Here is a 21,209-nt window from a genome sequence, read left to right on the forward strand (position 1 = left end):
GCAGTCACGTGACTGCTCGGCCCGTGTGTGTGCGCGCACACATGTCTTTATTAGGTTGTGAGGACATTTTAACAGGTCCTCACAACTTTAATGGGCTGTTTAATGGTTAAGACTATAGTTTCCATTGGATTTTCAGTTGTGGTTATGGAAAGGGTAGGAGTTGCGCACTTTGTTATTGTTATATTGTTATATCAATGAGTGTCCTCACAGACAGAGAGAAGTGTGTGTGTGTGTGTGTGTGTTTGTTTGACACACAAAGCCCACGGGCTCTCATCTATCCCGGTTATGCTGAAGCCGATACACAGTTGATCGGTTGACCAGTGTCAAGAATATTACACCGGATACTTTCAGCACCAGGAAGTGCTCGCAGGAAGTAGTTTGCTCCCGTGTTTGAGTGACAGCTGTGCACTGGTGACAGCCCACACCGGGACGGCGGCCCCGCAGAGCCGAGGCGAGACTTAAGATGGCAGGTAATGGTACTTTTTAAATTGTGTTTTCTTCTGGATTTTGACGCTCAGTAGGGACTTGAAATTATATTGTATATTTAATAGCGTCAACCTGGTGAAATAGCATTACTCGCTTAACTGCATTTGTGCTTTTTCCTGGCGAAGTGTTAGCCTCAAGTCAAGCGAGAGGACTGGACGAGCTGTTAGCAAACTTAGCACTGCTAGCTAGCTAACCAAAGCTACTCAGCGGCATCGAAATTGGTGACTTTAAGACCACACTAGAACGTACAACGTATCAGCACATGTGTGTATCGTTGTAAATAACTATATACCGTGTATTAAAACACATCAACGCGCCTTTGATGGTGTTCATTTTCGAAATGTTGATATACCAAAGGCTGGCGAGGTGACCTAGCTAACGATAGCCAAGTTGCTAAAGTCATTTTCAGCCCTAAGCTGACCAAATCCTCCTTTATACCAAAACAAAGGCGATATGTTTTGCTTTATCATGCTGCCTTTTTGTGGCAGTGTGAAACCATTCGCAAATATTTATTCCGCTCTTAAAATGCAATGTTTAATAAATCCTGTCGGGATTGAAGTTGTTTTTGTATTTGGAGTACATTCCCTTGCTTGTCCAGCTGTAAACACTGGCATTAGCCGTCCCACCACGTTTCTCGTTTTGGGTTTATTTTGTGGCGTTCCTTTCTTACACTGCCATGTTGTTGTTTTATAAAGTATGGTGTGCTGGCGGCACTGAAACAAATGATGGAAGTAAATGTCTCTGTAAATGATTTTAGGGCGTTGAAAATCACACTTGACAAGTTTTCTGTCAATTCTTTGAATGCATGATAATGGGAGACACCACCGGAAATATATTAAGTATACTAGATTTTCTCCCCTGAATTTTGTAATGTAGTTTACTCGTTCGTTATTGACATTAAAGCTGCAATAATTACCCGATTAATTAAATTTAAATTCACCAGAAAATGAAGCTGTGGCATTTATTTATATGGGATAGTAAACTAAATAGCCATTCAAATTACTGGTCCAACAAAATATGACATTTTGGTGTTCCTCAGAAGGGAAATATGATTGTGAGATTGTTTCCCTCAATTTTCTTGGGGGGGGATTAAGTATATCCACTTCACCCTCAAATAGGTCATATTTGTTGTATGTCTGTTGTGTTAAAATATTCATTATTTTTCCCAAGTCTTATCTAAAAAAAACAGTGAACACAGTGTGTACCAGAAAGTCAAGTGTTAATAATCACATAATCAGTCATTTTGCGAGATACAGCACTCTCCCATCATGTGAATGCAATACACGGATGAGAATTAGACTTTGTCCTCCTTTTAGTATTTTGCAACTTGTGAACCTGCCATCACAGAACTTCTTTGATTTTATATAGCAGAGTTGTGTAAAGAGACATGAATGATAATAAGTGACATTGCCAGTTATGTTAAAATGTTTGCCACAATTGAAGCCCTGCCTTTCTAACTGTCTTATCCCTGCAGGTCTATCTTTATACTTTGAAGATGGCCATGATGATTTGGATGACTGTGAGTAATCCAGCTAATTTAATTTGTTACAGTCAAACCCCATTAAACATTACCTGTATTATATTATATTTGAACCTTAATTTTCTTTCCCTTCATCAAGGGGATGGGGTGGGGGCATGGGGGGTTATTTTGAAGTGTCATCTTTCTGGGCAACCCCATTAACCCATGTGAAATTCAAAGCTGTCAACACCATTCAAGGTTTTGAACTATTCTATTATTAGCAGTTATACAGACCAGAAATCCCTGTCTGCATTAGCCACCGTGATGAAACGGTGTTTGGGCCCAACTGCAAAGCCAACATGTATTTACAGTTGGATGATTAAATGGAATAATCAGTTGGCCTCTCTGCTATATTCACCCTTCGGAGAGTCCTTGTTTGTGACATTACCATGTTTCGGTAGCATCAGCATTGCACCGTAATTACTGTGGTTCATCTTTCAGTGTCCGTAGTATTAAAGTTTTGTTATTGTAGACATCATAGATGTGCTTCTTGCATTATTCAAATTTTTGGGGGTCTAAATTTATTTTTCTTTCCCTTCTGCAGTTGGATTTGATGATTATGGCTCAGAGTGTGACGGCATTCGCATTACAGCCTTCCTTGATGCAGGACAAGACAACTTAACCCCTCTCGGGAGGCTAGAGAAGTACGCCTTCAGTGAGAATGTTTTTAACAGGTACGTAGAAATCGGTGCTCGGGCAACAGCAAAAAGGTGTTAACACTGTGATGTATACAGTACATGGAGCAGTATGCAGTAAGTGTTTGCCACAGTGTAGCATGACCTGCTAAAACTTTTACAAGAATCCCTGCTGGCTCTTGGGTTTTACACTGCACTCACATGTCCGCAGTAGAGGCTTCAACTGAAAAACTGCTCGTTAACTTTGCATGGGGTGGTGACACGTGTTGCTAGACTGCACTGTGGATCCGATGCTTCACCATGCTCACGTTTCATGGGGCAGATGTTGAGAAATGTTAATTTTAAAAATGTTTCATTTTAATATTCGAATTAATAAATTATATAAGTAATAGGTTCCCCTGCCAGTTTCACTCGCTGAGCATCGATACGTGATGTCTCTTCACGGTGGTACTTCTCAAATGAATGAGGGAAACTTGGCCAGAAGTTATCTGAAGAAGGGAGCATAGAAAGCTTTGTTAAGAGATGCCCCATCCACGTTCAATACATAGAGTTTAAACATTTGTTGTTTTCTCTGTGTTGTGAATAAATAGAGAAATCCTGTACTTTCACAGATGTTTTTTCTTCAGTTATACAGATAATGTGACGTATTGCTACATGATTGTCGTGCAATAATTAATTATCACAGAATCATTGTTTTGTGATATTATTGGTATCGTAGACCATGTATCGTGAATTGTGATTTCCACCCCTATTTCAATTAGAGCTCTCGGACAAGATGTTCTTTGACATTGTTGACATTGGACAGAGTCACACACAGCAATGGCAGACACTACTTGGCCATAGCTTTAGTAACATCAGCAACTGTTACTACAAAGTCGGCCAATGCAGACATAGCTCTTCTAACTTATGATAGCTGCTACCAGCACCAAGCGTCATCCATCCAAAATTAGTGTTAGGCTTAAAATGCAGTGTTAAGGCTAAAATGATTGAAAACTTACTGGTAAATAATTTGTTGATTTTAATGTAGTATTTAGGTTTTGTTAATCGTACCAACTGTACGAAAAACTCCTGAGAATGTGGTTTGTACAATCCAAGTTGCAGACATGTAATATTGTTCTATTGTCCCCACATAAATATGTTTAGCGTCTGTCTTCATGCTTTTCTCGTTTAGCTTTGCAGAGTTCAAACCCTCCTCAATTTCAACCGCATGTGTGTGAAGCATTTGACAGCTATGTGCTATGCTGTCTACACTCAGCACTTGCAGGCATGGACAGGCAGTCTATTAACTTTTAAGCTCCTGTTACTTTCCAGGCAAATCGTGGCACGTGGCCTGCTTGATGTGCTTCGGGAGTTCAGTGACAATGAAAATGACTTTATCAGTGTCATGGAGACAGTCGCCCGAATGTCAGAAGATGGAGGTAGGTGTCTTTTCCTGTTCATCTGATAAATCTGGCACAACCTTGCATTTGTCTCCAATTTCATTTGCACATTTTGGATTTTTTTTTTTTTAAAAATGCTATGAAATTTCAAATGAACAAATACACTAACTTGTAATGCACACATAAATATTTGTTCTTCATTTGTATTATGTGATGTGTGTTCTCAGAGCCCACAGTGCGAGCTGAACTAATGGAGCAGGTTCCCAATATTGCCATGTTTTTACATGAGAGTCGGCCAAACTTCCCAGCCGCTTTCTCAAGATACTTGGTTCCAATTGTAGTCCGGTATCTTACTGATCCAAATAATCAGGTAGGTTTTATATGTTCCACTTGTCTAGCTGACCTTTGAATTTACCGCCTCTTCTTACTTTGAATATCATTCTTCACATTTCAATGCACAGTTTAATCGAGCTATGGCTGTTGTCCAACTAAGACGGGCAACCGGACGGATTTGCCGAGTCTGAGTATACATGCGAATGAGAAACTCAATTTATTGGCCGTGCACGTCTGGCTCTGCCTCCGCTGTATCTCTCTATAAGCTAGTGCGTATTTAATCAGTTTCTTGCTTTCCTTTGCGTCACAGAAAAGCGAACAGTGAGATGGTTCTGTATGTTTTGTACCTGCTGTACATCGTGATACAAATTAAATTGAGCATGGCTCTTGTGGTCTTGTGGAAAGCTGTCGCCACTGTATGATTTCTGGCAACATTACTGCAGTTTATACGTCGTCTCCTTCTACTTCCGGGTCAAAGACCAGACAGGAAATTTTGGTGCATACACAGAACACCAAGTCCGACTAAGCGTATACATGCAGGATTAATTGGACTAGTGAATCACATTATCCAGTTATGTTAGTCTGACTAAGATTAGCTCAGTTTTGGTTGGACTAATGTGTTTGCATGACATTGAGAAAACCAAATTATTGTCTTAGTCTGACTAAAATCAGACTTTTAAAATGCATGAAAAATCACTGACTCACACAACACATTTAATTTTTGTGCACTTTTTGTGAAGTTATTTTTAAACTTCTATTTTTCCAGGTGCGGAAGACGAGTCAGGCAGCTTTGCTTGTTCTGCTGGAACAGGGCCTTATCTCTAAAGCCGACATGGAAACTAAAGTATGTCCAGTTCTGCTGGACCTCACAGAACCCAGCAGTGATGATGACTACAAAATAGAGGCTGTTGCTGTAAGAAAATCCACTTATCTCAATAAATCAATATATTTAGCTACTTAACTTCTTTTAAAGCTTTTCACTTCAAATATTCAGCAGTCAGTAAATTGTGATGGCACTAAGGCTCCCCGTATGTCTCCTCTTACAGATTATGTGTAAAGTTGTCACGATGTTGAGCAAAGACACAGTGGAGCATCTACTGTTGCCACGTTTCTGTGACCTGTGTAGTGATGCTAGACTTTTCCAGGTTCGCAAGGTAACAACATCCAAACTATATCACTACTTTTTTTACTGCTATGTTACTTTTCTGATTTTTAATCTACACAATTTTCAGTTTGTGTCTGTCGTTACAACCAAGACATTTTGAGCTAACCTAAATATGTTTTTATTTAACCACAAGGATACATTGACTGAGTTTGACTTAATTCTGTTTTTGCACATCAAAGTAGCCTTCACAGTGCTGTTGTTTCTGAGAAATGTTAATTATTTTATGTAACTGGCTCCAGTTGGAGAAGAGTTTCGTTCAAAGAGTTGCAAATGTGCAAAATGTGGTGCATAGTTGTTCAGCTTTTTATAATGACCTGTTGACTATTATCCACCACTTGTCTTTTTAATCCCAGGATTTAGAATAGGTTCAATATGTTTTACCTACTGCTGCATTTTTTTAGTTAGAGTTAAATGTAATGTCAACTGGAAATTAAATTTAGGCAAATTTGCCTTGTACATGTTATGGAAAACAAAATCATAAATAAGAGAAAATCTTTAAAAGAAAATCTTTTTTTTTAGTCAAAATCTAGGATTATGTTATGTTGTTGGCCATCCAATCTCACAACCAAGTCTCTGCTATGATGATGCTTGTATTGTAAACTGTATTCCTTTGATTTTTGACTTGTTTTATTGTCACTGTACTGTCATAATGCCCATGTTATTTTCCCAGGTTTGTGCAGCAAATTTTGGAGAGTTCTGTTCTATTGTGGGTCAGGAGGCTACTGAAAAACTATTGGTGAGAGACCTGAGAGTCCATTTTCCTCCCATATTTATATTGACATTATTATGTAACTTCAAAGATAAACATAGGTGTTCTTGAATACTTTCCTGAGTCAACATTTAAAATGTAAATGTTTTTATTGTGTCAGGTAATTATCACGCTCTTCACAGCTAACTTGCTGAATTTATGTGCAGCTGACTTGTTTTTTTGCTTTTGTTTTAACATAGATGCCCAAGTTCTTCGATCTGTGTTCGGACAGTTTGTGGGGCATCAGGAAAGCTTGTGCTGAGTGCTTCATGATGGTCTCTAATTCCACCTGTCCAGAAGTGCGACGCACAAAACTGTCCCCCCTGTTCATCAGTCTTATTAGTGACCAGTCCCGCTGGGTAAGATGCACAAAAGAAATTGCAAGTCACACAATTGCTTAAGATTACAAGCACATTAATGTGTAACGTCCCTTTTTTTACTCTGATGAAAATCAAACCATTGTTGCTTAGCTCCAGTCAATTTCTTACCTCATGACTGTATGCAATTTCATGTTCCTGATTTTGAGCTGTGCACTTTTAGATGCCAATTTCTAATTTGCATTTTGTGTCCCTTTTTATGGTTCAATAACTGAGTTGAGTAAAAAAACCTTGACTGGCAATTCTACATACATTTGAACAATAATTACAAAACATTGGAGCCTGTGGGGTTAATGTTTTTGCAGTACTCATTCACATTTTCTTTAGTCATGTGCTATGAGTATGCATAAATGGCAACATGCTTCCATTTGCATACTAAAATATTTGGTCAGCTTGTAATGATGGATATGTTAAATCGTGTGTGTGTTTATGCATCCATTATGTTATAGAAGCAGAACTGCATGTGGTTCAATTGCCCTCATTTATTTAACATTTTGGAATAAAACTTGTTCTCAAAATGGTGCCCAATTTGATGAATCCTGTTAAACAATACTTCAAAACAATACTTTCCACACATCTTATCTGCTCAGTCATCTGTGAGGCACTTTGAACTGTACTAATCTTAATTCAGGTTGCTGTTATGTAACTTAGACTAACCAAGTTTGTTTGCATTAAGCCATTGCCCTAATGCACTTCTTTGGAATGTCGTTGAAACTGAGAGATTCTTTCCTGCTCTACTAACAGGTGCGCCAGGCTGCCTTTCAGTCTTTGGGACGTTTTATCTCTACCTTTGCCAACCCCTCCAGCACAGGTCTTCACTTCAGAGAGGATGGCGCGCTACTAGAGGTCCCCAGGGTCATGTTGGATGGGTAAGTCCACTGTTATCTTATGTCACAGTTGGGTGAAGAATGTGCAATTATTTTTGTGTTTGAAATCCATGTATCGGGCCAGACGGTAACTATAACACATAGTAGTGCTACACAAGTATGAGTTTGTGTCACTGTGAATGCATCATTGCGACACTGGCCAAATGAGTCATGGACATAATGCACTGGGCTTAATCAGGACGGACTGGATTTGTCTCATGGTTTAAAGGTTTAGAAGAATTTCACTTTTAAATAGCTTTTATATTTGACTAATTGTGATTTAGCTCTTTTTCTCAGATGCAGAAGAAATTGTGAAACTAGTGTAGCTAGTTGTCAGCAATTACAAAGATGCTAATGATCTTGGTGTAAATATTTACTTTTGTTTTTGTTTTCCCTCCCTACAGCAACTGTTCCCTTAACTCCTTGAACTGCTCCGACATCAGCATCTGCCGCACAGCGAGAACCATCGTGCACACACCTCCCAACCAGGATGGACGTGCAACACCTTCGCCAGAGCAGATTTCAATAGCTGACCGTGAAAATATGCACAACTTTGATGACAACACTTCTGTGTCTGCTGAGATGCAGGACGTTTTCAGCCACTTTGTCTCAAATGACAGGCCTATGAAAACAAACAACACAAATAACACAAAAGAGATCGACCAGACAGATGAGAACTTTAATTCTTTCCACTTCTGGAGGTCTCCTTTACCGGATATCAGTGGGGATCTGGAGATGCTAAGTTGTCAAACATCAGAGGACGTGAGAAAGGAGGAGAATGAGGAAGATGAGGAGGAAGATAATTGTCCCGACTCCAAGTCAAATCATGGCAAAACTACCAGTGACCGGATCCAGAAAGTGTTAGACTGTTTGCAACCTCACATGGACGACCCTGATGTACAAGGTTAGTTTTTGTGAATTATATTTGATCATCTGTTGTCATATTTAGGATATTTTTGTAAGTGGTGTTTTGGCAGAAGGATTAAGGAGTAAGCGTTGCATCTGTAATTTGTCTAGCGCAAGTCCAGGTGTTGTCAGCAGCTTTGAAGGCAGCCCAGCTCGACAACCCAACAGACGACAGCCCAACTGAGCCGCAGCCAGAAGAGCAGCCTGAGAGTGACACTGAGGACCCGTCTGTGGAGAGCAAATCTGTGGAGGTTCAGTCGGAAAGTGAGGAGAGCCCCACAGAAGAGGAGCAAATGATGGAGACGCAACCAGAGTCGAGCCCTGTCCAGGAGCAAGGAGACGAAGAGACACAGACGGAGCCTCAGGAGGAACAGGAAGACTCTCCTCTTAACTCGCCTGTTCTAGTACGAGACTATTTTGAATATTGCAGTGTGAATAATTTAGCTTTATACACAAAGGAGGATTATATTTATGTTATGTTATATTTGGGGGGGGCCTTTCTTACATATTTGTTACTGGACGACGTTAGTGAGCCAAAGTCTTAGAATGGATATTTGTGTTCTCCCCAGGAGTCTGAACTGATAGAGCGTGTGGAGGAAGAGGAAAAGGACGACTTGGCTCACAGCCCTCTGTCTGAGGATAAACCTAAGGTCCAGGTCAGTAAGCATTGCTCTATTCATCATCTAGCATCAACTATTTTGATCTGCTCCTCTCTGTTCGTATTGATTAGCTCTGACTAGGAGTTGGCAAGATATAACACAGGTTAGCCGCATGTGGTTAGAAAACCTGGAGACACCAGACCCCACAACTAAGTCTTTGAAATTGTTTTATATGCTCTTGCTAGTATTCTGCACATTTTACCATATAGTAGAGCATCTAAATGTTTAAGAGTTAAATGTTTCTACGCTGTCTTTAAACGTAAGCAAACATTTAAAATTAAGTTTTCCTCAAGCAGTGTGATAAACAATTAAAATACAATTTTTAAAGGATATCATTCATTCTTGTCAAAATCCCCCAAAAATATTGAGAGTATTTTTTTTATCCATATCACCCACCCCAGGCTCAGATGTGGATAATTGAACACCTTCTCCCTGTGCATCATTGTTCCTTTTTGGTCATCACACTCTTGCGTCTCTCACTGTGTCTCTAGAATGTCATTCCTCAGCAACTGTTGGATCAGTACCTCTCAATGACGGACCCGGCCCGGGCTCAGACGGTCGATACAGAGATAGCCAAACACTGTGCCTTCAGCCTGCCGGGAGTCGCTCTCACTTTGGGAAGACAGAACTGGCATTGCCTCAAGGACACGTACGAAACCCTAGCTACTGATGTGCAGGTAAATAGAGAAATGGTAAACCAGGAGTGTAATGGTGGTTTACAATTGCTGTTTTTCACTGAATCTCAAACATTAGCCAAATGCAAGCAGAATAATTGATATTAGTTAAACTCAGTTTAAAATACTTAAGTCATTTTGCCAAATTCTACTTATATAGTTGTCGCCTATATAACAATAAGATGAACTTTTCTCAATAGCAACTCATTAATTTGTGTCTTCTGTTGAAAAGCCAAACAACCAGCAGTAGCACGAGAGATTTGCCTTTGACTCTGGATCCTTCTTTTGATTCATACATGCTTATGTAATAATATTAGACAATCAGATGGTTTTACTAGATTCATCACACATCTCACCTAATAAAGAAAATCAGGCTCATAAACTCATACATAGAAAAATTATATAAATACAATGAAATAGCATCTTGTGATAGGATCACATTAGAGTGCGTGTGACTTACAAGTCGAAAACAATAACGGCCTTGTTATTGCTGGCAGTAATACTATGAGGCGTCTTGCTTAAATGAGCATGTTCCTGATGGTAGACACCAGGTACAGGAGTTACTTTTTTTCTTTTTTGGACAACCCAAAGATCAACAGTGTAAATTGGACTGAGGTTGAAAGCCTAATCACTGAATATCCCTAAAAGTTTAAAGTTAGAAGATAATTGCCCGCTTCAATAATGTAATTGACTGTTCATATTTAAAAGAAGCAGCCTGAGTGGATTTGCTCTCATGCTTTTGTGTTTCTCTCCTTCCTGCCTCTCTCTCAGTGGAAGGTACGTCGTACACTGGCCTTCTCCATCCACGAGCTGGCAGTGATCCTGGGAGATCAGCTGACGGCGGCAGATCTGGTTCCCATCTTCAATGGTTTCCTCAAAGACCTGGACGAGGTCCGCATCGGTGTGCTCAAACATCTGTATGACTTCCTCAAGGTAAGATTTATAGATTCCTCCTCCGCTTTTCCAAGTGTGCACTTTGAGTTGAATTGATCGGTTTTGGTGTTTTTTCAAACAGCTTGAAAGTATTGTGTTTGATGACTGCTGTTATTGCCTGGTGTTGGATAACTCTGTTAAATCACGTGCGTCTCCCTGTTGCAGCTGCTGCACGCAGACAAAAGGAGAGAATATCTGTACCAGCTTCAGGAGTTCATGGTGACGGACAACAGCCGCAACTGGAGATTCAGATATGAGCTGGCAGAGTATGTCTTATTTTTTTCTGTCCTACATGGAAAGAATTTTGTGATATTTACATTTTTCATTTTATAGCACACTCATAATTATTCAAACAGTCCCATCAGCAAAATGGCAGAGTTAAGTTTTGCTTTGGTATCACTGTGTGTTAGTCTCACAGTTGTATCTTGTAGTGCTAATTTACATTTACACTTACTTTGTTCTGCTATTTACAATAAGGTTTGTATAAATCACATATTTCCTTCTTTTCCTGCCTCCCTCCAGGCAGCTGATCTTGATCATAGAGTTGTACAGCCACTATGACGTGTATGACTACCTCAGGCAGATAGCGCTCACACTCTGCTCTGACAAAGTCTCGGAGGTCAGGTGGATCTCATACAAACTGGTAAGCTTACAGCAGATCAGTATCAGTTTTTTTGTGTTTGTGCATGTGGACAGAAAATCTGGTTTTGAAAAACACTGGCAGTGTGTGACAGACGGTTGTCAGCAAAAACAATAGAATGTCCAGGACAAAGGGGAAATGAGTCATTAAGAGAGTAGCTGCTCAGTCACATAGACAGCTTCAGTTCTTACCACTGATAATTACCACTGACTATTATCAGTGGTAATTAGTCTTACACTTAAGAAACCATTAAGCCACACAGTTGTTGTTTTTTAAACACGTAGGTTTTTGTATGGATTAAAATTAATTATTGTTGTTTTTTGTTGTTGCTTTCTAGGCAGAGTCAGTTGTTTCTAGTCTGAATGTTTTTATCACCTCGTAGGGCGCTGGCATTCTATTCTTCTCAACTGAATTCAACTTAAAACCATTATTTTAAAGACAGATGACGGTTTATTTTTAGTCTAAGTAACTTTCATACTGCAGGCAGTTTCTACTTCTTTGTTTGTATTCTCTGACTGAGAGGAGTAAGTCCAATGACGCACTCTTGATGAACATTTTTGACCAAGGTTTTTGATCTTGTAGATGAAGTGCAGTTTTTTTAATGTCCCTCTGTATTGTTTTACTTTCAGGTTGTAGAGATTCTCCAGAAGCTGTATGCATGTGGTGCTGATGATCTGGGCCTGAACTTCATCAATGAGCTTACTGTCAGGTTCTGCCACTGTCCCAAATGGGTGGGGAGGCAGGCCTTTGCCTTCATCTGCCAGGTCTGTTGTGTTTTTCTCTCATTAACTTTACATGGAATAATGAAGCAACACCTTCAGTGTCATCTCCCCACCTCTTTTTCCTGCTGTAAACACTGTAGCTGTTTGAGTGACTGCATGGTCGTTGTCCAAACCACTTAATAAGTAAAAGCAAACATTTTTATTGTTGCAAATTAATTCTTGTTGACAGTTAAATGTAATTTCCTTTCGGATTTCTCTTTAAACAGAACAGAATAGTGGGTGTTTATGCAGTGGCCATTGCCTTAGACCACATCATTATCTGTCATCAAGGTGTTTAAGTCGTATACGTCATGGTGAAACCTTCAGTGGAAACCATGAGCCTGTTGGTCAACATATTTGTGTCTGAGAGAATCTTGTGTGGTCCGTCACGCCATTCAGTTTAAGTGACTGTATGTCTGTGTTTCCTCGTACTCTAGGCTATAGTGGAGGAGGACTGTATGCCCATGGAGCAGTTCAGCCAGCACCTCCTGCCAAGCCTCCTCAGCCTCTCATCAGACCCAGTAGCTAATGTCCGTGTACTGGTGGCCAAGGCTCTACGACAGAGTGTCATGGAGAAAGGTACAAGTCCCCTGTGATATTTGTGAAAGAATTGTCGTTGTGTAAATTAAGAGAGCTTGAGATGTGTTGGAGGTTCTTCTACTCTTCATGTTAAGCAAAGTGAATCACGTTCTGGCTCCATACAACATCCCCACACGAGTAGTATCAACTTTTTTTACACACATTTTTGCATCGATTTGATACTTCAAGCTTCAGTATTAAGATGGAAGATGTAATTAATCATACAAATAGCTATGTGTCCGTGTTTAATTGGTGTGCAACTTGTTTTGTTGTTATTCTGCCTCTTTTTGGTCTTTTGAAACGATGCTTTAACAAAATGATGTAACATTTGTATGCTGTGTCCTTCATCTGAAAACAATACTGTAGTGTTAGTGTATACAGCAGCAGTGCAAGTGAGGGCAAGAAGAAGTTGAGCAAAATCAAACTGTTGAATGGCTGTGTTATTTAAGCAGCAGAATACACTTCTGGTGCTTCTTTGTGTTTTAAGTCATAATCCAATCATAATCCTACAATTCTATGTTTCTATTTTTCAGAGGAAGTGCACGTTACTATGTTCTATGTGCTCTGTTCCATCTCTTTCACACAAACCGTGCAGTTCTTTCTGAGTTGAGAACCTAAAGGTGTCTTGTGCTTGGTTTACAGTGTACTTCAAGGAGCCGGGCTGTGCCTACTCTGACGAGCTGGAAGAGACTGTGATGGCGTTGCAGTCAGACAAGGACCGCGATGTCCGCTTCTTTGCCAGCCAGGACCCCAACAAAGGCTTGATGGACACAGCCTCTTTGACCTAGCCCCGGCGCCCCAACTCGTGTTACAGCCCACCTGCCTGTCTACCTACCTGTCTGTCTGACTGATGCACAGTCAGCACAACTTGCAACACCAGCACCTGACCAGACCCCCGACCACTCGCCTGCTGGGCAGACCCGCACCAACCTTCACTTGAGAGTCGTGTCAGATGTTCAGATTAAAGTAAAGAAGCGTGAGCATGCTCAAACAATACAACCCATTGTCTGGTTGGGCTCTACACGGCACACCTTACATTCATTCACAACACACAGTGCATGCTTCTCAGCATTTTCAGGAAATGAGCAGGACTCAGAGGTCGGCTGCACTGCTTTGTAGGAGCTGACACTTTTTTCGTCTGAATATTTTTCTCGCCCTCCACACTAATAACAATGACTCAATCCTCCCCCCCCCCCCCGGCCACAGATTTGTAAAATTACAACAGGCTCTTTTTCTCCAAAGCTAACTGTAAGCTTGATATAAAATTTCTGAATTGATTTTAATATTCCTTGTTGCTTCTTTTTGTGGATTTCTTAACGAACAAGCGGGCGAGGCCTGCCCGACTCTGACATGTGCACTAACTCAGGGGGACTCATCTGAAACTAAACAGCATTATTAGCTTTTGTGATAAGCAGCGGCTCATGTTGAAAAAGAACTACAGCTGTCTGAGCAACAGACCAGCCAAACCAAGTAGCTCTGGTGGTGTGTCTCGCATCATTTCTTCTCAAATGCCTCTTGTCCTCCATCTTGTGAATTGTGCTCTGGGTTATTGTCTGTTTCTGTTCTACTTTTTTTTTTATTCCCTCTCTTCATTTGACCGCTGGGCCACTGAAACCACTACTGTTGCATAGAGGGAACAGTGACTCTGCCACTCAGCGTAAAGTTTGATTGACGCCATGTCTTAGACATGTATTTCTTTTAAAAACCTTAATCACAAACTGTTGACTCTCCCTCTCCAAAAGAAAGTGTCTTTTTACCAAAACACTTCTCCCGAGCATCAGGTGACGATGAAATACCTCTGTTTGGACGTGACTGGCCAGTGTGTGGTTCATGTAGAGAGAGACGTCTGTTCTCGCAGATGACGAATGTGGGTGATTCTGTGGTGTCAACTTCAACATCTGAACAAGGGCTCTTAACGATGTGCCACAGGGTGACGTCAAACTCAGAAGAGATGGAAGGCAAGCTCACTGTTGGATTATGCATGCATGCCCCTCTTTGTGTATAGTCTGTTCCAGTTTTTAAAAACGTTGACCTCCTGATATGAATTATGTGACCATGGTAGCTTTCAGTGGATCTGATGGACCAGTTGAACAGTAGGATAAAGGAGCAGCCGTATTAGGAGACTGAAAGATGACTGATGTTTGAAGTTTCTCAATATTTTGCTACTCTTTGTACAGTGTAAACCTGTGGAAAACAGTATATGTTTCTGGAACCAAGGCCAGTTAAGTCGGGTTTTTAAACATGGAGATGTGTGAATACTGGGAGCAGTCACCAAGTCACTTTTTTTTAAGTCTCTTGTGCTTGTTTTCCCTCTGTTGTAAATTATATCACGCTCAACCTCCCCCCCTTTTTTTTTTTTTTGAACATAGATGTAACTTGAGAACTGATGTGGTGTGTGCTGTGCATCTCAAGTCTTTCTTCCTTCGAAAGGAGAGATCACTGCAGTAATGGCAGTGTCTGCTCATCTCATCTGTCTGCAATTTGTGTCCATCTCATTTTTATGTAGTAGAACAGTTAATATATACATTTTATGAAAATTATTTTTCTTTTTCAATTATGCACCACTGTTCAAAGATTTTATATCCTAACTTTACAAAATTTACAACCTTTGTAATATTCAATGGTTTCTTTTAAAAAGACATTTTATGTAATGTTATTTTTAGTATTCTGTAATTAAAATGATGAAAATTAGAACGCTGTGCTTGTGTTTTGATTTATTGACCACTGTGATCTGCTGAATGCTGCTGCTTTTTGACAAAATAGCCACAACATATAAATTGTTTTCCATGGCTTTTATCAGATGAAAGTGAAATGTTTTTTCTTGATGTCTTACATCATCGCATACTTGACTGTCTTCTGGTTTAAGGCTGTGACACAGCTGTTTGTAGACAACATCTCAGGCTCCAGGAATTTGGTCTGTTCAAGGTCTAATGTGTAAGAGTTGGTGACATCTAGTGGTGAGACTGGATTGTAACAAATGGAGGACTCCTTCCTTTACCCTAGTATGTGAGGTAGCTAGGTGGCCTTCACATACCAGGAAGATAATCATTCGTCTTGGTTTGTGTTGTAAGCTTCTGCTTCAAAACGTGACCCATAGTGGCAATAAAAAAAAAGGCTAATTCTAAACATAATAATCGATAGATTTTTGTTTTAAAGCCATTATGCACTAAAACTTGTATTACATTCAAAGCATTTTTATTACTTGATTAAAAGATTATTTGTAGAGTGTCTTTAAAATGGCACTTATTAACTAAATGTGTTTATTTTTGTTAAACCAAGCATACACACCCCAGTAATACCCAGATTAACGAAACTCTTATATTTCTAAAGCTGCAACCAGTGAAATGATTGTATAATCATGTCCCTGCAGCTCCTGTGCAGCAGATGAAAACTCAACACTGTCCCTTTAGACCAATCTCCTCCTGAACAGTAGCAGTTTGCGGTCCCACACAGTGCTGCCATAGCTCTGGATAAGCTCCATGCCACAGTCTCTCTCCAGGTGTTCCCTGGCATGTGTAGCCATGTCCCCACGAATCTTCAGGGTCTTGAAGACGTCAAAGTCCGAGCGACCCAGCTTCCTCAGCCGCCGAGCCGCCGAGCGATAACACTTCCACGGCTGCGCCTCCAGCAGGAGATGCTGACTGATGGAGGCCAGGTGAGAGAGAAGCTGCAGCAGGCCCGAGTCTCCGTGGTTCAAATGGACCCACATAGTGACAGCCAGGCACAGACTCAAGTGGAAGTGAGAGCAGCCGTGCTGCTCCAGGTAACGCTGCAGCTGCTCTGTGTCTGTTGTGATGTCCAGAGGGATGAAGGAGATGCTGCGGGGCAGAGGGTTGGTCTGCTGAGCTCGCTGGATTAGAGCCTCGTCGAGGTCAAAGCCCAGGAGATGAACTCTGCTCTTCTCTGACTCGTCTTCACTCACAGGCTCCTGCACCACATGCTTGTAAAAGGCTACACTCAGGTCCTGCCGTTCAGAGGGAAACAAAGAGGAGGGCACTGATCACCATGTTGATTTCAGAATCAAGAATCAGACATTCTGAAAAGGGACAACCCACCAATTTGTACTCACTGCTAATTTATAATAATAACAGTTCTGTACCTCCAAGGAAAAATGTTTAAATAACATGAAATTAAAAGAATTCTGTTTTTTTTAATTGAGTTGATGTCAATCTTTCCATCTCTGATGAAAAGCTTATCATGTCTAACATTACTGTGTTCCAAACCTTATATTATTTAACAATAAGCTTGACTTGCTATGAAAATTCCATGTTATCCTGACCAACATAATTGATACTAATAATAATATTATTGCAATAAGTCTGTGTTATGTAAAATAAATAGTTTAATAAGTTGTGTTTTTGTGACAGTATTTAAGTATTTCTTTGGTTTGGTTTGTTGCACCTCACAATAAAACACTAGAACTGTGTGTTGGGGAGCTAGTGTTCTCAAGTCATTCACGTGAAATATTAGAGCTGCAACTATTAATCAGAAAAGGTTAAAAAATGTTGATCAGTGTTTGTCAAACCTGGAAATGATGATGTTCTCAAATGTCTTGTTTTGTCCACAAACCAAAATGATTCACTTTTAATGATGTGTTATGTGGAGCAAAGAAATAAAATATTCACATTTAAGAAGCTGAAACAATCAGAAATCTTGTTTTTTTTTTTATCATGAAAAAAGCTTCCAACCGATTAATCGATTATCGAAATAGTTGACGATCAATTTAGTAATGATTAATCTAGATTTGATCGCACAGTGAAACCGTCAGCATTTATTGAAACTCTTAAAGCATGTGCAGATTATGGATAATTACTGTATGCCAAAGTGTATAAAAACATGTCACGTGTGCATGCAGGAAAACTGTTGGTAGTTATAAATAAAAACAACAACAACAACAACAACGACGACGACGTGCTGCTGTTTGACTCTCGTACCCCAGAATTACAGCCCACGTCCAAAAGTAGCGTGTTCTCTTCCCCGCGGTTGTAACCTAAATCCTGGAGGAGAGAAGCGGGAATCAGACTCAGACGGTTCTCTGGAGGATTAAAGGTGTAGTAGTTTATAAAGTTTCCATGAGGTGCAGCTCCAGGTTCATTTAAATCATCCACGGAGTCGCTACATGTTGCCATTGTAACTGTGTGCGTCTGTCAAATGCTTCCGAGTGGGAAACATAGACGAGCAGTCACGAACCATTCATTTACTTGGTAACATTTAGCAATATTTTTCTTCCACGAATAGTTAATTTTTAAAAGAACAAACTATTAAAACAGCAAAGTATGGAAAAATAACGAATGCATACCCAAGTCATTATTATTCCTGACTTAGTATCTCTTTATTATGTACGGTGGTCTGGAAGTGCAAACCGTTAAAATGTCGAGCTTTAAGAAGAGAAAAAATGTCTCTGTCCTGTGATCCTGGAATATTTCAGCACATAATCAGATTTTTTTTTTTTTTGGAATTGGAATTTCATTTATTTCTGGTAAAATTAACAGTTAACAGATTTGTTGGTGTCATGTATTTGAGCTGAGCATCTGCAACAACAAAACAAGAATGAACTCTTCCAGGTCAGTAGGTGGCGCTCTGCCACTTTGCCCGCAGGTTTGTGAGAAGTGATATGTCTCCTCCGGGTTGCCGTACCCGATGAAAAGTTCATTAGCTTCTTTGCTATTTTCACATGTCTGTCCACTGACATTGAGGACAACAACGACAGTTTGTGTTTAATTGCGCCTCTTTCAACAAAAGGTATGAAGTTCAGATGCTCAGAATAATTTAAAAGTATATGCTCTACTAAATATGTGACGGATATTTGTGCTGCTGAAGGTAAAAAGGAACAGTTTTTAAGATACTGTGTCACAGACACACGTGAAAGGCTAATGAAGGTTTAACTAATGTTACGTGATAGTTTATTATGAAGTACGACAGTCTGCTTCGTTTATAAATGTTAAAAGAACAGTATGATCAGACAACAGAGTCAAAACCCGTGTCTGACATTAATGTGCAACACAAGGAAGTAAAATGGCAGATTTGTTATGACACCACAGATGGATATGATCAGAAAACGGTGTTTTTCTTTCTATTATGATGCTCTGTTGACTCAAAGACGTCTCGTTTTCGAAGAGTTTTCATATTTCCTGTAGTAATCGTATAAATATGGTTTTGTTCAATATCTACACACGAAATAGAACAATGTTTCGCTGTAAAAATATAGTGCATCTCATCTAAATGTACTGCAATGGAATGGACCACCACAGTGTTTTACGGTATAAATTATGTGTGAATTTAGTTACTAATGTGCAATCAGCATTTTTGTTTAGTACTTGGTTGAAGTGGAACCGATCGCTTCATATTGTTCAATGATAGTAAATCTGTAAGAATAATAATTTTTGCATTATGGGAACAATAAAAATAGTACAACAGTAATAGTAAAGTATAAAATACCCACGTAGCCAAGTACCTAATAGATCACATATGTGGATAACATTTAATTTCGCTAAGTTTTATGAGATGGTAGAATATAAATATAATTTGGCAAATCCAGCAAGTTAAAATAATGTATTTGATTTAAGTCTAAAGAGACTCTCTACCACATTATTAATGGTGTGGCTCAATTCCAGCGCTACATTAGCCACCTTGAAGATTATAGATAAAGCTTCTTTACTCTCCAAAACTGCTGTGAGTATTTAGCCTCTCATCTTGCTTATGTCCTCTTCCTGTTTCCTTCAGGATCCTCATTATGGTGACTGGAAAGCGTTTGGCTGACATCGGCTACCGGGCTTTTTCTGGCTCCATGATGCTGCTGACGGTATACGGAGGATACCTAGCTGTCATGCGAGGATACAGATACATGCAAAGGCAAAAACAGCTGAAGCTGGCAGCAGAAAACCAGGATCAAGTCAAAGACTAAGGCGAGATGGATTGATCTCCTTTTTGCATAGATGTGGACATTTTCCCTTTCCTCCATTTTTTTTTCATTTACTGAATCAGGAAGATGTTTATTCTTATTAGGACATTTGTCAACTAAATTATGAGGCTGTTTGGTGTGTCCTCTAATGGAAGATGAACCACACACATTGTTTGTGCGTATCACTGGCCTCCTTCATGTCCAAGTTATGACTTGCACTAATCAAGAGGTGAAGATGGATGTAATTATGTTATATTAAATGCCTTTAAACCACACAATGGTGAATAGTTTGCATTAATATAGTGCTTTTCTAAAGCTGCTTCACACTACAATTTTGCCATTCATCCATTCACTCAGTTTCATACAGCGCGTATACAGTGCTCAGCGTAAATGAGTACACCCCCTTTGAAAAGTACCATTTTAAACAATATCTCAATGAACACAAAAACTATTTTCAAAATGTTGAATATATATAAGTTTATATAACATCTGTTAAACTTATAACATGAAAGTAAGGTCAATAACATAACTTAGATTACACATTTTTCAGTTTTACTGAAATAAGGGCGATGCAAAAATGAGTACACCCCACAACAAAAACTACTAAATCTAGTACTTTGTATGGCCTCCATGATTTTTAATAACAGCACCAAGTCGTCTAGGCATGGAATGAACAAGTTGGAAACATTTTGCTACATCAATCTTTTTCCATTCAAGAATGATCTCTTTTAGAGACTGGATGCTCGATGGAGAGTAATCCTCAACTCTTCAGAATTCCCCATAGGTGTTCAATTGGGTTCAGATCAGGAGACATACTTGGCCACTGAATCACTTTTACCCTGTTCTTCTTCAGAAATCCAACAGTGGCCTTAGATGTGCGTTGAGGATCATTGTCATGTTGGAAAAGTGCACGACGACCAAAGGCACGGAGTGATGATAGCATCTTTTCTTTCAGTATAGAGCAAAACATCTGTGAATTCATGATGCCATCAGCTCCCAGATACCAGCAGCACTCATGCAGCCCCACATAAGGACACTGCCACCACCATGTTACACTGTAGGCACCATGCATTTTTCTTTGAATTCCTCACCTTTGCGACGCCATACAGTTTTGAAGCCATCAGTTCCAAAAACATTTATCTTGGTCTCATCACTCCAAAGTACAGAGTCCCAGTAGTCTTCATCTTTGTCAGCATGGACCCTGGCAAACTCTAGGCGGGCTTTTATGTGCCTGGGCTTTAGGAGAGGCTTCCGTTAGAACAGCACCCATGCATGCCATTCCTCTGCAGTGTATGCCATATTGTGGCACGGGAAATAGTCACCCCAGATTGGCTTTCTACTTCCTTGGATAACTGCAGTGAACTTGCATGATGATTTTCTTTGACCCTTCTCATCAGGAGACGCTCCTGTCGAGGTGTTAACTTCCGTGGACAACCTGGACGTCTCTGTGAGATGGTTGCAGTTCCATCTTTTTTAAACTTTTGAAGCAGTATCAGTCAGTATTCTGACTGATAAGTAAAGCTTTGCTGATCTTCTTGTAGCCTTCACCTTTGCGGTGTAAAGAAATTATTTTCTTTCTCAGGTCTTGAGACATTTCTCTTCCATGTGGTGCCATTGCTAACAACATGATATGGGAAGGGGTTTATAG

The 21,209-nt window shown here is 39.9% G+C and overlaps 3 protein-coding genes across 3 annotated transcripts; 2 read left to right on the plus strand and 1 right to left on the minus strand.

Annotated features, from left to right (window-relative positions):
• Positions 1–71: 71 nt before the first annotated feature.
• ppp4r1l (protein phosphatase 4, regulatory subunit 1-like) lies at positions 72–15,020 on the plus strand. The gene is made up of 20 exons (XM_058630747.1): positions 72–470; positions 1,961–2,005; positions 2,550–2,679; positions 3,952–4,058; positions 4,247–4,389; positions 5,119–5,265; positions 5,399–5,506; positions 6,188–6,253; positions 6,466–6,624; positions 7,387–7,511; positions 7,913–8,412; positions 8,526–8,818; positions 8,984–9,070; positions 9,565–9,750; positions 10,519–10,680; positions 10,846–10,946; positions 11,203–11,323; positions 11,950–12,084; positions 12,519–12,660; positions 13,303–15,020. Exons 1-20 carry the CDS (start codon positions 464–466, stop codon positions 13,446–13,448), a joined length of 2,910 nt encoding a protein of 969 aa, XP_058486730.1. The 5' UTR covers positions 72–463; the 3' UTR covers positions 13,449–15,020.
• A 417-nt stretch (positions 15,021–15,437) lies between these two features.
• On the minus strand, positions 15,438–17,824 carry LOC131460350 (pre-miRNA 5'-monophosphate methyltransferase). The gene is made up of 2 exons (XM_058630749.1): positions 17,595–17,824; positions 15,438–16,624 (listed from the first exon to the last, which is right to left on the minus strand). The coding sequence occupies exons 1-2, from the start codon at positions 17,787–17,789 to the stop codon at positions 16,067–16,069; spliced, it is 753 nt and encodes a 250-aa protein (XP_058486732.1). The 5' UTR covers positions 17,790–17,824; the 3' UTR covers positions 15,438–16,066.
• A 451-nt stretch (positions 17,825–18,275) lies between these two features.
• On the plus strand, positions 18,276–19,839 carry LOC131461396 (cytochrome c oxidase assembly protein COX14 homolog). Its single transcript, XM_058632627.1, has 2 exons — positions 18,276–18,402; positions 19,384–19,839. The coding sequence occupies exon 2, from the start codon at positions 19,394–19,396 to the stop codon at positions 19,562–19,564; it is 171 nt and encodes a 56-aa protein (XP_058488610.1). The 5' UTR covers positions 18,276–18,402; positions 19,384–19,393; the 3' UTR covers positions 19,565–19,839.
• Positions 19,840–21,209: the final 1,370 nt, after the last annotated feature.

Source organism: Solea solea, chromosome 6 (genome assembly GCF_958295425.1).
Source record: "Solea solea chromosome 6, fSolSol10.1, whole genome shotgun sequence".
NCBI lineage: Eukaryota > Metazoa > Chordata > Actinopteri > Pleuronectiformes > Soleidae > Solea > Solea solea.